Genomic DNA, 15,244 nt, shown 5'->3' on the forward strand with positions numbered 1-15,244 from the left:
TCAGTAACTACGAGTGTGAGGAGTGAATGATGAGCAGAACACAGTGAATGACATAAGCGAACTAAGAGATAGAGACTGTTATCTCATATCTTATAATAAGGTCGCCATGTCCACGGTTTAACATGGCCCTACATTTTGAGGCAATGTGATGGAGTGAGTACTTTTATGGATGCACAGAAATATCTCTAAGCATATTACAAGACATTTAACTCTCAAAATATTATACAGTGTGAACTCCTCACTCCCACAAAACCTTCCATGCAGTATGACATTGACAGCACAAGACCAGAATATCAATCCAACAGAAAACAAATACGCACACACACACACACACGTATTCACACAGCAGAATACTGGGGTTATGACCTGAAAATTGCATCTCTCCTTTGTACGGTCCCCGGTCCCCACGTAGAGTTCTGCTACCGAAGGCAACTTCTATTCTTCGAAGAAATGCAGTGAATTGCGATGTCAGTAGGGGGTGCGATTTTGCTATTTTTCATCTTTCCGGTTTCGTCCCGTGACTAATTCCATTGGAAGTTTCAGAATAAACTTTTCTTTAAATGTTTCCTGTTTTGCCAGCAGCTTTTTTCTGTGATTAAAGGGGAATGGACAGCGTGGGCTGGCATCAGAGTAGCTATTAACGTTAGATTTGTATAAACGTTTGTAAACTGAAACATTTTGAATTCAGTCTACCTTGACGGTTGATTCTGCACAGACAACACTGGGGAGTCATCTAGCTAGCTAGCTAACTGTTAGCTGTTGGATGAAAGCGCTGCATCAGAGAGTAAACAAGCGAAGGTATGTTTATACATTTACGTATTCTTGGTAGCTGTAAATCCTTTCATATGTATTTAATAAAAAATTCGGATGTTCACATTGAAAATGTTATAGCATTGTCAAGATTGCAAAAAAGCTAGGCATATAGTGAGCTATCGGGCAGCACCATAAAATGTATTTTTTAAATGCTGACGTTAAGATTATTGCTTTACACTATGATTTTAATACATAGAGTCAACACGACCGCCTCACGAAAATCAGTTTAGTCAGTGTGTATTGATTAAACTGTTCTTCAGCGGTCACCCTTTTTTTCTTTTTGGAGAAAAAATGCAGTAGGCTACCGTGCTTTAATCTGTTGTTATTTCTGGACTTGTGTATTCAAAGATAAGATGGAACCTTGTTGGTTACATTGAGTAGATATTAGTGTATCTCTTTCAAAAAACATTGATGAGGAATAAACACAACGGTCCCGGTTCATACTGCTCTTTGATATATTAATGCAACTTTCCTAACTTCAGATCTATCCAACGGTAATGCGTTTGGCTGTCCTTCGGGAAGTGCAATATTTTTATTGGACGATAGTAAACTCTGATCTCTGTTACCTTTGTACGTGTGGCTTTGGTTCAGCGGCGTCCTCCATAGTACAATATAGGATGGGCTGCAGAATTGATTGCCACCAACTACAACGGTGACTTTGGTCCTGCAGGTGTCCCTGTGTCACTCAGACTGTGTTTGTTGGACAGAAGCAGGAAAAGAGCTTTTGATTGAGGCTGAGTGTCTGTGGTATAGTTATATGTCCCAGAAATGTATTTAAGGTGATTAAGAAAGCAATAGACCCCTCACTATGTTTATTTTAAAATGCAATGAACCCTTGCTGATGGTATTTAAAAAAGCAATGGCCTATCACTGGTGGGTAGTTAAGAAAGCAATGGGCCCTAACTGGCAAAGACTCAGACTCTTTCTGCCAGTTCCATGGGCTGCTGGTAGTGCCTCAAGTAACAGCGGCAGCACACCTGAGGTTAGACAAAGCAATCCTGGATTCTCTTTGTTAACAGGAGCCTTTAGAACTGATAAGATTGATTCTCATGACAAGCCTATAACTGCCTTAGATATAGGCCTGCTATGTCTGTATGATTTATGATTGTTTTATCTTTAAACCAGTTTTTAAGTACAGAGCATTGGGCTCCAAACTGGAGAAGCAGACAGCTTCACTTTCTTAATCATCTCAGCTATGCGCTAGTGTCTGCAGTATGAGCTCTGTCTGTAGTCAGTGTAATGTAATGGCAGGCAGTTTAAGATGTATAATAGTTCAGCTGCTCACCTGATGTACAACCTTTTCAGGGTCAGCCACGTTACTGCTTCCTTTGTAAATATTTCAAGAATTTGCTCAAGGTGGAACAAGTTCACTGAGAGATTTGGAGCTGAAACACACACACATTGGGCATCTCTGTAAGGCTTCACAAATGTGGTTTATGTTGTTTCTCTGGGGCAGAGATATGCCTGCTACTTTTTACTCATACACTTCACACTACACTTCAATTCCTCTGCTATCATGTGGGAACTTGTTTGGTGATTTTTTTGCAGTTGGTTTATACTAGCATAGTGAACTGCATTGGCTAAATCCCAAACTGTATCAAAACATTAACATAAATGAAGTATGCGCTATCAAAAGTCTGTCTACTAAGGGTTGTCAGATTGCTTATCCTGTCAAATCTTTGGGTCTCTGAAGTAAGGAACCTCACAGTCTGGAACTGAATCTTTAGTGTGTTAGATTGTCACCATCCCATTGTGAACAAGAAATTAAAATTTTCTCTGTTCAGTTATGTTCATGCATTGCGCTCTTCCATGCGAGGTTGGTGCAATAAAAAGCTCAATTTTTCCTTTGGGATAATTCATTCAGCTAACACATTTGGAGAGGCGTTTGAAGAGGCATTTTAATTCCAAGTGCTCCGAGTTTTGCGTTGGAGAGCTCGCGCTCATTTTGCTTCGGTAACTTTAGTAACCGCCACCATTCGTGACTGCGTTGGGTCAGCATTCAGGAGCCAGCAGCTGGAGGTGGACAAACTGGTACCGGACTGGAAGCGGACAGTATAGACCGGACCAGGCTGTAGGTACTGTACACCAAAAAATTACGCCGAAGTACCTGCACGTCATATTACGCAGAGGCAGAGATGTCGGATTCCTTATTTTACTTTGACATTGCATCTTATATGAAGCCTAGTTGTTTATTGATTAACAACGTTGGGCAGGGAGCCAACTAAATAACCGTAATCATAAATGTTCATAATTATAAAGCAGAGTGAAATAAAAGCGTAACTCTGGCGGCAGAGTCTTTAAAGGTGGTATTTACTGGTGAAGGGGTCTGTTGTCCCAGTGACGACCAAAGGTGTGCATTTATTGTAGCGCAGGCTTAATTTTTCGTGCTGTGTGCAGCATATAGTTTCACGAGCTCTATGAGACTGCGGGGATCCCCGCGCGCAGAGGGCAATGGCTCGTGTAATCTCCTCGCAATCCGGGTTTAAAAGGTTGCATTTTGGGGGGGATTTTTCTGATTGGAACAGCTGTGAGTGTGTGCGCATTTACACGTGCGTTGATGTACAGCACGCTTTCGTGCCAAATAATTATAACATGCACCCTTTCTTTTAGTTAATCGACAAACGCGGTTCACAGCGATATGATAATTGCAGAGGATTTGAAAAATGTCATTTTTGTAATTGGCAGATGTAAATAAATAGCTGCAGTTAAATGTATATTAATCTGTTGCTTAACAGCAAAAATAAGCTCTTGGCCACAGCATTATCTACAGTTCTGTATCAACGGTCCTAATGGCACATTGCACGCGACGAACATCAGGTTACCAGCCCATTGCACGCTCTCACGAACATTCAGCTTTGGGTTGAGCGCTGGACAATTAAATGCTTACTGGTTGTAGCTGACTACAATTGGCATGCAGTGCCGCTCCTGCTGGTGATGTGCGTTTGCAGGTTTCTTTAAATGCTTGTTTTCCCCTGCAGGATGGAGTTGTATGCTCCCAGAAGTGATCGATGTGGGGTGGAGTGCTGAAGAAGATCTCTCCTGTGACTCACGCTGACTCCGCCCCCTTGCTAGCCCCACCCCCTGTACTTTGTGACCCCTCCTCTGTCCGGTTCTGCCTGGCTTTAGGCCTGAGATGGAGAAGTCGGCCAGCTGCCCCAATGTCAGCATCCCCTGCCATGATGAACAGAGAGAAAAGAACAAACGATACACTGTGAGTGAAGCTGCCCCTGTCCATATCGGTTCCATCGCCTACATTTGTACCACTTCCTGCTAAATGCCCCCCTCTCTGGAGCTTCTCCACTCCTTGCTTTTGCCTCTCTCTGGCCATTCTCTCTGCAGCATATCTACCCCAACATATCTCATTTTGGAAGCATTAATTTGCTATCAGTGAGCCAATGTGATCTATGAGTTATTTGACATGTTTACATTTTTTAGGTTTCTGTATCTATAAACCAGTTCCCATCCATGTTCATGTTTATTTTTCTTCACCGTTTTACAGGTTTACAAAGTGATGGTCAGTGTTGGGAGGCATGAGTGGTTTGTCTTCAGGAGATACACAGAATTTGATAAGTTACACAACACTGTAAGTGGGCACGGTGATGTCTAAAGCTGCGAGGTTGCATTTCATTGCTTGAAACTGCGTGCATTCAGAGCCTGTCTGTGTGGGGTAGAGTTGAGTCTCCTGCTTCTCATGTGTGACCCAGCGAGGGAGGGAGGTGAATGCCATGGGCCGTTCTCTAGCTGTTATTTTGAAGCCCTCTTATCCAAACAGAATATTGCCATATATGGAACAATCTGGTTTCTCTGGGTTCGTTGACCACCACATTGTTACTGTGATGTCAGCATTCCATAACCAAGGGAAACGGACAGGTGGAAATGCAACTAGAAGGTGGAAAATGGGTGTGTAGATGTGGGCATGCACAAGCTCCAATCTATTGAATGAACATTTGTTAAATGGCTGTCACAGACTCTTAATTTTACAGCTCAAAAAATGTGAAATTTCTGATGGTTCTGTCTGTGTTCTGAAAAAAAAAAACCCAATTTTTTTATCGACAGCTACGGAAACAGTTCCCTTCCATGAACTTGAAGATACCAGCAAAGAGAATATTTGGGGACAACTTTGACCCAGGTATTTTGCACTGCCAAAGGTACCTTTTATGCAGATATTAAGGGCAATAAATCATTATTTATGTTCATTGATATCACTTGGCAAGGCCGGTGTTCAGAACCTTAAACGAATCAATATTCAGAGCATGATCACAGCAGAGTTCACCATGCTGCATTTAAAAATAAAATAAAAAAATTATGTTGATTTGAAAAATTCAATTACTGGCTAATGGAAACTTTGGGAGAACAGTAAATCCAATTTACTGTACAGACATTTATGCCTGTGAACTTATTTTTGACATTCCAGATTGAGCCCTTTGTTTGTCAGTTAGATTTTTCTTTTCCAATTTTTACGTTTGGCATGCGTAATATAATTTAGTTTTACAAAATAATTATTACTGTACATGTTAGACTACATTCTGGTCTGATCATCTCTTAAATGGGTGATAGTTTCAGCTGTGTTGGTAGGGCTGGCTAGGGCTGAAGGTGTGTGTGTTTGTGTGTGTCTTTGTGTGTCTGTGTGATTGAGTGAGTGAGTCAGTGAGTGTGTGTGTGTGTGTTTGCGCAGGCATATGCATATGCATATGCATTTGCGTGTGTTTGTGTAGGGGTGTGCCTTCAAGTGGTCTGTTGAATAATGCATGTTGGTATTCAAATGTCCTTGGGATGAAAGGCTTTTATGAACACTTTTGATTGAGTGTGGGGGACATGACTCATACGGGAGGTCGAAGGTAATGGACACACGCTTACATGCAACACTCTCTCTCTGTCTCTCTCTCTCTCTCGCGTGTGCACACACACACACACACACACACACACACACACACGGGAATATAATTCCTATCAAGGAATAGAGAAGAATCCCCAAAACCAAACCTCTTAAATCTTGGGAGCTATGTAGGACATGTCTTTCACACAAGCAGGCGATTGTTTTTACTGTGTACATGTAAAAATGAAGTCACATTCTATTGTGGTCAGTAGTATCTGCCACACGTATAATTTTATTCCTTCTGCTCAAACTTGTCATCTTGGTTTGATTTCTGTCATGTCTCTTGGCTGCATCTCAGCCTGCTGACCAGCACAAATGTTGCTTGTTCTACATGGTTTTCGGGTGGCACTGAAATGTGTAAAATCGCAGTCGTTCCAAGTTAATTTTTGCAGGTAAACTTTAGTTTGGGAGCAGTGCCAGAAGGGATCTCTTGTTGCTTTGGATGCATACACACATCAAACTCACATTCACAAAATAGGTTTAAGTTATTTGTTTCCTTCTGTTCAAGTTCTTTTTTTATATTAATTTAAATATTCTCCATCAGAATTTATAAAGCAGAGACGAGCAGGGCTGCATGAATTCATCCAGAGAATAGTCTCTCATCCTCAGCTCAGCAACCAGTGAGTTTCTCTTTCATTGTTATTATTCCTTTACTGTCTGATTTGCTGTATTTTGCTAATCCCTTTGCCTTAGTTTAACACCCTTCATGTCTTTAGAAGATGAGCAGTGTTTTCAGAACAGTTTTTATCAAAGCCATTGTGATGTGACATTTTTTCCCCTGGGAAAGTGGTGTCACTGTTGAATTAAATGAGTATTTTTCTTGGTACTTCCTGTGATGCACGACTCCCTCTCCTCCCTCTCCCCCTCCCTCCCAAACGCTGCCCCTACTTCCCCCAAAATGCAGTCCTGATGTACAAGCCTTCCTTCAGATGGACAAACCGAAAAACCTCTCCGATGCCTCGGAAGACGAGGACGAGAAGGTCAGTGAGGATATTTGCATCTGTTCTCATGGTCTGTGCATCACCCTTTGAAACCTGCCTTTTTAAAAAGAGGGCCTTCCTGTTTTTTAAAATTTTTTTAAATTGATGCAAAACCTTATAAAATGGCATGCACTTCCTGCAAGTTGAAATATAAGATATTTCATCACTTATAAATTAGCATATATACAAATTATTGGCACGTGCAGATACAATACAATATATTTCAGTCTATTCAATAAAAGGTTAATGCACAAGGGGTGAAGGTACCAGCAAGCGACCCTGCTGTGCATTGTGGGTTCTTTTCGATTCTGCTACTACTTCTGCTTTTTTTCATTTTTATTCTTCTCTTCTACCCTTTAATGCTCTTTTGGGAAGTCTTTATAAAGAAGGCTTCAAAATGGATGATTGATAAATTTACTGGGGTGGTTCCTCATTGGCTGCAGTGCTGTGAAGAAGGGGTGGGTATATACCGCCAGTGGTCACTGCACTTGGCGCATAGTCTTCCTCCAATGCTAAGGACTAACGTTCTCTTAATGTGCTTTGCAGAGCAGTCCCACCTCAAGCGACATTAACCTGGGACCATCTGGAAATCCTCAGTGAGTATAAAACTCTTTCCCTGATGTGTTTGTATTCTCCTCACAGAAAGGAGAGCTGAATATACTGCTCAAAAAATGTGTGTGTAAGGCTAAGTTTTATTTTAGTTGTTTTTTGTAGATTTTTCATGCCAGCATAGGGTTAATCGAGTATGATTGTGATTCATGAAATGCTTGGAAACCACTGGTGTTAGACAACAGCTATTCAGCAGGACACTCAACCCACCAGTCCTTGACAATGGCACTGAGTTTGACAGAACCTTTTCCAGAATAATAGGCAACTGAAAATGACCATGGTCAGAATCTTGGTAGTGATAAGGCTAACTACCTCCTACATTATTGGTTACACATGGCACATGCAGTAAATGAATTGTGTGGAGATGCTTATCAGGAGCTTATTAGAAAGGAACATTGAATTACGACGTGTGACATGTTCACAAGAGCGAGAGAGGAATTCTTAGGGAACTTTTTCCTGGAATTTCAGCTGATTGGATGCATAACCCCTCACATTCCCCACCCAGGTTCTCATCAGAAAAATGAGCACTCAGTTGACCCCTCTGATTAAATAAAGCGTACATTCACTAAATCATTTTTAAAAAATAACATTGGGAAAATTACGTTTATCTATGGAACACTTTGATGTTCAGGGTAAAATGTTTACTTCTGATGATGAAAGAAGCAGTTTAAGACCTGGGCAATCCTTAAACACCAGAAGAAAACAGGATCTCTGAGTCAGCTTAGGTCAGGCGTGCATGTTATTTTATTACGGACGTGCAATTTTTAAGTAATTACTTTCTTGCATATTTGAATATTTAAATGTATACGGTGACTGTGATGCTGGTTTTTAGAGCACAGAATCCAATGGCAAGTTTGACTGTTTTTGTTTGATCTGAACTTTTTCAGTGCGAAGCCCACAGACTTTGATTTTCTCAAAGTCATAGGGAAGGGGAGTTTTGGCAAGGTAAGGTTGAAATTTAATAAGGTTGTATTATCTATGCATATATTAACAGTCCCAGTGCAATTTCATGTTTTAGAAGAAGCTTGCTACTATACTGAAACCCATCTGTTGGTACATTAGAACCAGTGCACTTTTCATGCTTCCAGTAAAACCTGGAGTGGCTCAAGCTGCTGTACATTCGGAGTCCTATTTGCATCCCTGGATTCGAACCCGTCTCCACTTCATAAATTCTGTTGCAGGTCCTTCTGGTCAAGTGCAAATTGGACAGGAAGTACTACGCCATCAAGGTCCTACAGAAAAGAGTCATTTTAAACCGGAGAGAGGTAGCCAGACTGCCACGTGTGCTTCTGCAAGTTTCTCTGTTCCATTACATTCTTTTATGCTGTTATTTTAAGAATGTTATTTTTTTTACACTGGTACTAATATTTACCCATTACATAAAACATTTTTGCATGACCATATGTTTTACTGCAGTTTTGACTGTGATGCTTTGATTTTATCAGTTATGTTCTATACCTGTACTTTAAACAAAAATTATTTTACTGCATGCAGTATGTTGTAAATCATTCTGGATAAGAACATCTGCTGTTTACATGAATGTGCAATGGCAAAATGCCCCCCCCCCCCCCCAGCAAAAGCACATCATGGCGGAGCGTAATGTGCTGCTTAAGAACGTCCAGCACCCTTTCCTGGTGGGCCTGCATTACTCCTTTCAGACCAGGGATAAGCTGTACTTTGTGCTGGATTTCGTCAATGGGGGAGAGGTGAGCGAGTTCATTCAGAAAGGGCGGTGTGTGGAGGAGGGGAAGGGGGAGGGGCCAGGAAAACCTGCAGCAGGGCGTGTAATGCCCACATGATGTTAACTGAAGGGTGGGTGAGTGGAGGGGGGGGGGGGGGGCTTGTACAGTAAACAGAGTAATACTGGTCTTCAAGTAGATTAATTCAGAAGCCAGTGACGCCAGCCGGTCCATTAAATGCCTACACAGAAATTGATTTGAAGTTTCTGAAATGGGAAATGTGCCCTTAGATGCAGACACGCATTTCCTGTTTGTGCTGCGTAAGGTAATTTAACAGATTTCACAAGTGTCCCTATAAAAGCTGTTCTCTGGCCTGGTGTTTTAAACGCTGAGAGAGAGAGCCAGAGTTTTACATTTTACGGTGTTTTTTATGAACCTCATAATCGCTATGAATCACTGGAATGAGGTCAATGGCTTTCTCGCCACACCAAAAATCTCATGGGAGGGCGTGCAATTGTACAGGACATTCAAATTCAAATGTAAACTGCCAACTGTAAAGAACACCCAAATTACAAATCTTCACACTGTAGGATGACAGAAATTACTCTCTGTTGTGCTTTAAAGCTACATTCAGACAAGGAACATGTTTTCTTCTACATGTAGCTTGTCACTGGGTCTTAATAATAAGAGCACAGAATGTCTTTTTTGTCACAAAATGAAGTCTTCATTTTGTCCACGATCTTTGAGCCCTTGTGTTTCCTGTGATTCCAGCTCTTTTTCCACCTCCAAAAAGAGCGGACATTCTCAGAGGCCAGGGCCAGGTTCTATGTTGCAGAAATAGCGAGTGCTCTGGGATATCTGCATGCACTAAACATTGTTTACAGGTAAAAAGACACACACATGTGTCTCCTCTTTTGAGATGGTTTTGTATCAGTTTACATTCATCAGTAAATTATACGTATTTCTGTGTTTTTAAGAAGAGGTTCACATCACATTGCATAGTTCTTCCCTCTGGGATCTTCAGTGAAGCAATTTTTTTTTGTGTTTCATCACTTCATCACTCAGTGTGCAATTTGCGTGATTGAGTGCTCTGTGGTGAAGGAAGGCAATTTTCATGAGATGTTTTGTTCTTACAGGGATTTGAAACCAGAAAATATTCTTCTCGACTTCCAAGTAAGTACAGCATGGTCCATAAGGCTACACTGGTCTTATATTCTAAGTGTATTTAATTCATTTCTGTGATACAATAATTCTTCTTTTAAACTCTCTTTTTGCTGTGTTAGTGGAACGCTGTGTGTGAACTAATTCTGTCAAAGATATTATTGTGAATGTTTCTCTAGAGTGCTTCACATATTACGGGTGGGTGTCCAGAAGCGTCTAGCATGCATGTTTTCCCCAATATCATGGCTTAAGCCATAGCAATTACCATTGGCTATTGAGCACGTTCTGTCTATTCCACTAGTTCCTTATTGGCTGATAGCAGGTTAGACTTATGGTCCTCCTTGAGTGATCTGAGGGCATAAAGATCTGTTGTGATGCTATGAGCCAAGTTCTGTTCATCTACAGTACAACTGAATAGAATTCATTTTCTAGAGATGGTTTAGCCTGTGACATTAGCTTGTATTGTGTTTTGGGTCAACCTCACCACAATCTCATTGAGAAAGCGTGGAAAGTAGTTTTCTGGCTGACGTTCCACCATTGCAATGTTGGCTCACGAGACTGTACAAACTTTATGACAAAATGTGGCTTGTGCGGAGAGCGCCATCTGAATGTGACTGTCTGCATCTGTAAAAGAGCCGCATTGTCTGAAATGAAATGTGCCTGTCTGCCTTTTTTTAAGGGACACATTGTTTTAACAGACTTCGGTTTATGCAAAGAGGGCATATCCCACGATGAGACCACAAATACCTTTTGTGGAACACCAGAGGTAAATAAATAAATAAATTTGTTAATGAATAAATTAAAATAACGGAATCCCTCTTGTGAAAACACATACAGTAGATTTGTGTAAAAAATGTTTTAGGACGTGCATATGATATTTTGATTACTGTTGTGACAGTACCTGGCCCCAGAGGTCCTGAGGAAGCAGTCATATGACAGCACAGTGGACTGGTGGTGTTTGGGTTCAGTCCTGTACGAGATGATCTTCGGTCTGGTAAGCCTGCGTCTCTCCTCTCAGGTGTTGGTTTGGTACAGGGGGTGCAGGGGTTTAGGAATGTGTTGTCAAGAGGTTGTGTGTTTTAGTTCCTACAGTCCTACACTGGGACACTGATTTTCTTTTTTGTTTTGAGTATTTGCAAGATGTGACCTGAACCTAAATTATTTCTGTAAAATCAATTAAACTGGATGAATGGACAACATTCTGAAATGTGCTCTTTTTTGAATTGTCTTGAATAAACTAAGCAAATCAAACCTATCTGTAGTATATGATATGATATATATATATTATATTGTGTGTGTGTGTGTGTGTGTGTGTGTGTCTGTGTGTGTGTGTGTGTGTATGTGTATGTGTATGTGTATGTGTATGTGTATGTGTATGTGTATGTGTATGTGTGTGTATGTGTATGTGTATGTGTATGTGTGTGTGTGTGCATGCGTGCCCTCCTCTCTTACAGCCTCCATTCTACAGCAGGGACACGCAGGAAATGTATGACAACATCCTGCACCAGCCACTGACAGTGAGGCCTGGAGCGTCCAGCGCTGCCTGGTCCCTCCTCCAGGGCCTGTTAGAGAAAGACTGCAGCAGGAGGCTGGGTGCCAGAGAGGACTTTGTGAGTTTGGGGGTGGGGGCAAGAAATTAAAATTCAATAGGCAATATTGGCCGCTATGCCAGGACACGTAGTCTTTTTGTGCCTCTAGTGGCAAAATAATGTTACTGCAGGAACTAGTCAGCCCCTGAAAAACCATTAGGAAAAGAGTATATGCTGGAAGAAGCTCAGCCAAAGCAACACCATTTCAGAATGCTATTTTCAGAGATTTGGATCACTCGGAATCATTATTTTGCACCTTCTTGCTGTGACATACTTCATAAATTGGTAAAAATATATATTTTTTGGGATGTTTTTAGGAGAACATCTTAAGATGTTCACTGAAGAACAGTTTGACTTATCTGACAGTTATTGTTTGAGAGACATGCCTAATTGGGGCATATTGAGTACATGTCAAATGAGGACCGATTTTCTTAACTTGGACCTTCCCTCCCTTTTTTAAAGAATGAGTTAAAAAGACACTGCTTTTTCTCCTCCATCAACTGGGATGACCTGGTACAGAAAAAGATTTCACCCCCGTTTAATCCTAATGTGGTACGTACCCGCACAGAAGCAGATTCTTACAGAAATGTAGTTTCCTGTGTCTCTTCATTGTAGCACCTTTCAAAATGAACATAAAAATGTACACTTTCATTTTAGAAATGGCTCCATTAGTAGGTATATGCTTCAGGCCATATACCTACTAATGCAGTGTTAATTTTCCTGTAGGTGTAGCTATTTTTTGATAATGAACAAGGTGTCTGGGTAGAGTTCATCTGATATTGTTTTGAACAGGATTAATTCCATCTGAGCCCAGCACTTTGTGTAGTATACCTTTTTCCCCCACTTTCCCTTCTTCACCTAAATGTGTCATGCTAATGTGTGTCTACACACATTATGTGTGCCTTCCAGAACTCATCGTATGACATCACAAACTTTGACCCGGAATTCACAAACGAGACGGTTCCGAACTCAGTCTGTAACTCAGCGCAGCATTCTGTTGTCAACGCCAGCGTTCTGGAGGCCGATGACGCTTTCCTGGGCTTCTCCTACGCTCCGCCCTCCGACGACTCCTTCCTCTGAAGGCCCTGGTGCCTTAAAGCAGCTCGCGCCTCTCACGCACCTGTGTGAATTTTCTAAGGGGCCTTCTAAAACTGCTGTATCTGTGTCTGGCGGAACTGGCTGGCCAAAAAGGATATTGTGTTTGTATTTCATATTTCATCCATCCCGACTGGGAGTAAAGCGTTTATCAACAGAGATCACTTAGAAATAGTTTGGACAGCTGGCTGTGTTCAGATTTCTTTTCAAAATAAACACAATAGAGCTGCTGACTCATGTTGCTGGGACACTGGGTTCCAGTGTGTGGATGCACCCCACGGTCTGGCACTAAACCATACCGTTGCCGTATCCATGCCAACTGACCAGCATCCCCATAGCGTGTGACATCATTGGAAATGGCATCACGCAGGGCGAAGGGATTTAGTGGTGAGACTGTCCTCGTCTCATTGCGCTCTAGTGACTCCTCTGGTCATTTTTGCACATGCAGTCTGTCCACCCAGCTCTACATGCAGCGTACTCCTCTGACACTATGACTGTGCAGTCCTGCTGGTGAAAAAGCAGTGACTGTGCACTCACACTAAACCAGGACGTTGCAGCAAATAGATCAGCCAACAAATACTATTTGGCAGAAAAGATGAAAATGAGGATTAATTTGAATCAGATTTAAAGAAATCTAACTACGTAAATATTAACTGGAATGTGTACATGCACACACACACACACATATATATATATATGTATCTCAATCGTTTAAATGGGGTAGATATGGTTTCCAACCCTTTGGACAATATGGGCCTTGTAGACTAAAAATTATGAATAATAACAGAAAATGCTGACACTTCAATTATATTTACACGTATTACACATATTGTAAAGGTGTGGTATAGTTTGAAAAAAATCATGCCATCACCAAGTTCTCAGTAGTATCTGTTCTCTCTCTGCTGTAGTTCAGGAATGCAATCACAGAAATGTGCATTTGCACTTAAACTATGAAAACTCAGTGATTTAAAAAAAATAAATGACCCCTATAAATAATATGAATAAATATGCTCAGCTCAAAGCCATATTTATGTTAAATCTCTTGTTGTACTGTATTTTTCTTGTACTCCTCTGGACCAAAAACCTCATTTCTAGTGAACAGCAGGGATGACATCTCTGACGTAGTTGCTGCTGCTTGAATTGCATCTCGCTGTGTACAGTCAGTCAGAGCAGGGGTGTCAAATGCACGTCCTGGAGGGCCACAGCGCCTGCAGGCTTTTCTTGGCCTCCTGTTAATCAGCAGCCAATGTAGGCCTTGGGAACAAGGTATGAGTCGAGTGGAGTCTTTAACCAAGCAATGACTTCATTGCTTGAAGAGACGAAACATTCCAGAACGTATGCCACTCCTGTAGTTTGACACCCCTAAGGCAGATCTTGAGCTGGATAAAATGTTCTTTGTATTGAGTGTATTATTTAGTCACACTAAAAGGTAACAGAAAATAGTTATTTTGAGGTGGCATCTAGGGCTGTTGTCAGAAAATATTTATCTAGCTATCAGTTCCGTTATCCTTAATAGAACTTGAATCTACGGCAATATATTGTAAAAATGGACTTTTATGAAAATATGAATATATTTCCTAGCATTGTATTTTTTGCAAATATATTGCGATATCAGGAGAGACAATATTTCTGTATTAGCCCACATATTGTGTAGTGTTGCAATGTCTCGATAAATCTTATTTCAGAATATATATATTTTCAATATATTTTATTTCCCTTTGGCATTAATAGGGGAAATTAATTTGATTTGGTAAAAGTTTTCCAATAAAATTCAAAGCACTTAAGATTAAAATCGGGGGAAGTGTATGGTGTGACATACAGTACAGTTAAAGGTCAGCAGTGTGAGTGGGCTAGAATGAGGGTGCATGAAGTGCTCTTAACTTCAGCTCAGCACACTGGACCCTACCACCTACCAATGGCCCTTTAACAGTCCATGGTTTTCCCAAAGGTGGACCCTAAGTGCCCTTAGAGAGGCGTGAACCCAGTCACACTTCCCTTTTTGTTTTATAGTATTATTAACATTGGCAGTCTCTGCAATAGCCGTTTACCATGTGAATAACATTGCTGATCAGGACTGTAGCACTCAGTATGTCACCTGCATGTTAGTACTGGTATAAGATTAACCTGTGCTATTTGGTGATCTCCCTCCTTAGTGGGACCTGTGCCATGTTAGACAATGCCTTTGCTCTCTCTGTAACACTCATTAAGCTTATTTTTGTGTACAAGTCTGCAATGCTCAGTCTGTGAAGATTTACAGCACAATAAAATGTGTTCTCAGTCTTTCTTCTTGTGGGTTTATGGTTTATTATTATTATTATTATTATTATTATTATTATTATTAATGGCTTGAATGTTACATGCTACATCATAAACCACAGATCAAGTTTCTGTACAATCAAAGCATTATTTTCTCTTGAGTAAAATAAATAGTGGAAATATTTT

At 40.9% G+C, this 15,244-nt stretch overlaps 1 protein-coding gene across 2 annotated transcripts; it reads left to right on the top strand.

Moving 5' to 3' along the window:
- The first annotated feature begins 488 nt into the window (after positions 1-488).
- LOC135260810 (serine/threonine-protein kinase Sgk3-like) lies at positions 489-15,082 on the top strand. Of its 2 annotated transcripts, XM_064346422.1 has the most exons (18): positions 489-798; positions 2,777-2,888; positions 3,792-4,024; positions 4,313-4,396; positions 4,870-4,942; positions 6,234-6,309; positions 6,594-6,669; positions 7,216-7,265; positions 8,166-8,223; positions 8,460-8,543; positions 8,853-8,984; positions 9,729-9,841; positions 10,094-10,130; positions 10,798-10,884; positions 11,017-11,112; positions 11,573-11,728; positions 12,170-12,259; positions 12,617-15,082. In XM_064346422.1, exons 3-18 carry the CDS (start codon positions 3,947-3,949, stop codon positions 12,785-12,787), a joined length of 1,461 nt encoding a protein of 486 aa, XP_064202492.1. In that variant the 5' UTR covers positions 489-798; positions 2,777-2,888; positions 3,792-3,946; the 3' UTR covers positions 12,788-15,082. The 2 variants fall into 2 exon arrangements, with proteins under 2 accessions (XP_064202492.1, XP_064202491.1); XM_064346421.1 differs by lacking the exon at positions 2,777-2,888.
- The last annotated feature ends 162 nt before the right edge of the window (positions 15,083-15,244 follow it).

This window comes from Anguilla rostrata, chromosome 8 (assembly GCF_018555375.3).
Source record: "Anguilla rostrata isolate EN2019 chromosome 8, ASM1855537v3, whole genome shotgun sequence".
In the NCBI taxonomy this organism is placed as follows: domain Eukaryota; kingdom Metazoa; phylum Chordata; class Actinopteri; order Anguilliformes; family Anguillidae; genus Anguilla; species Anguilla rostrata.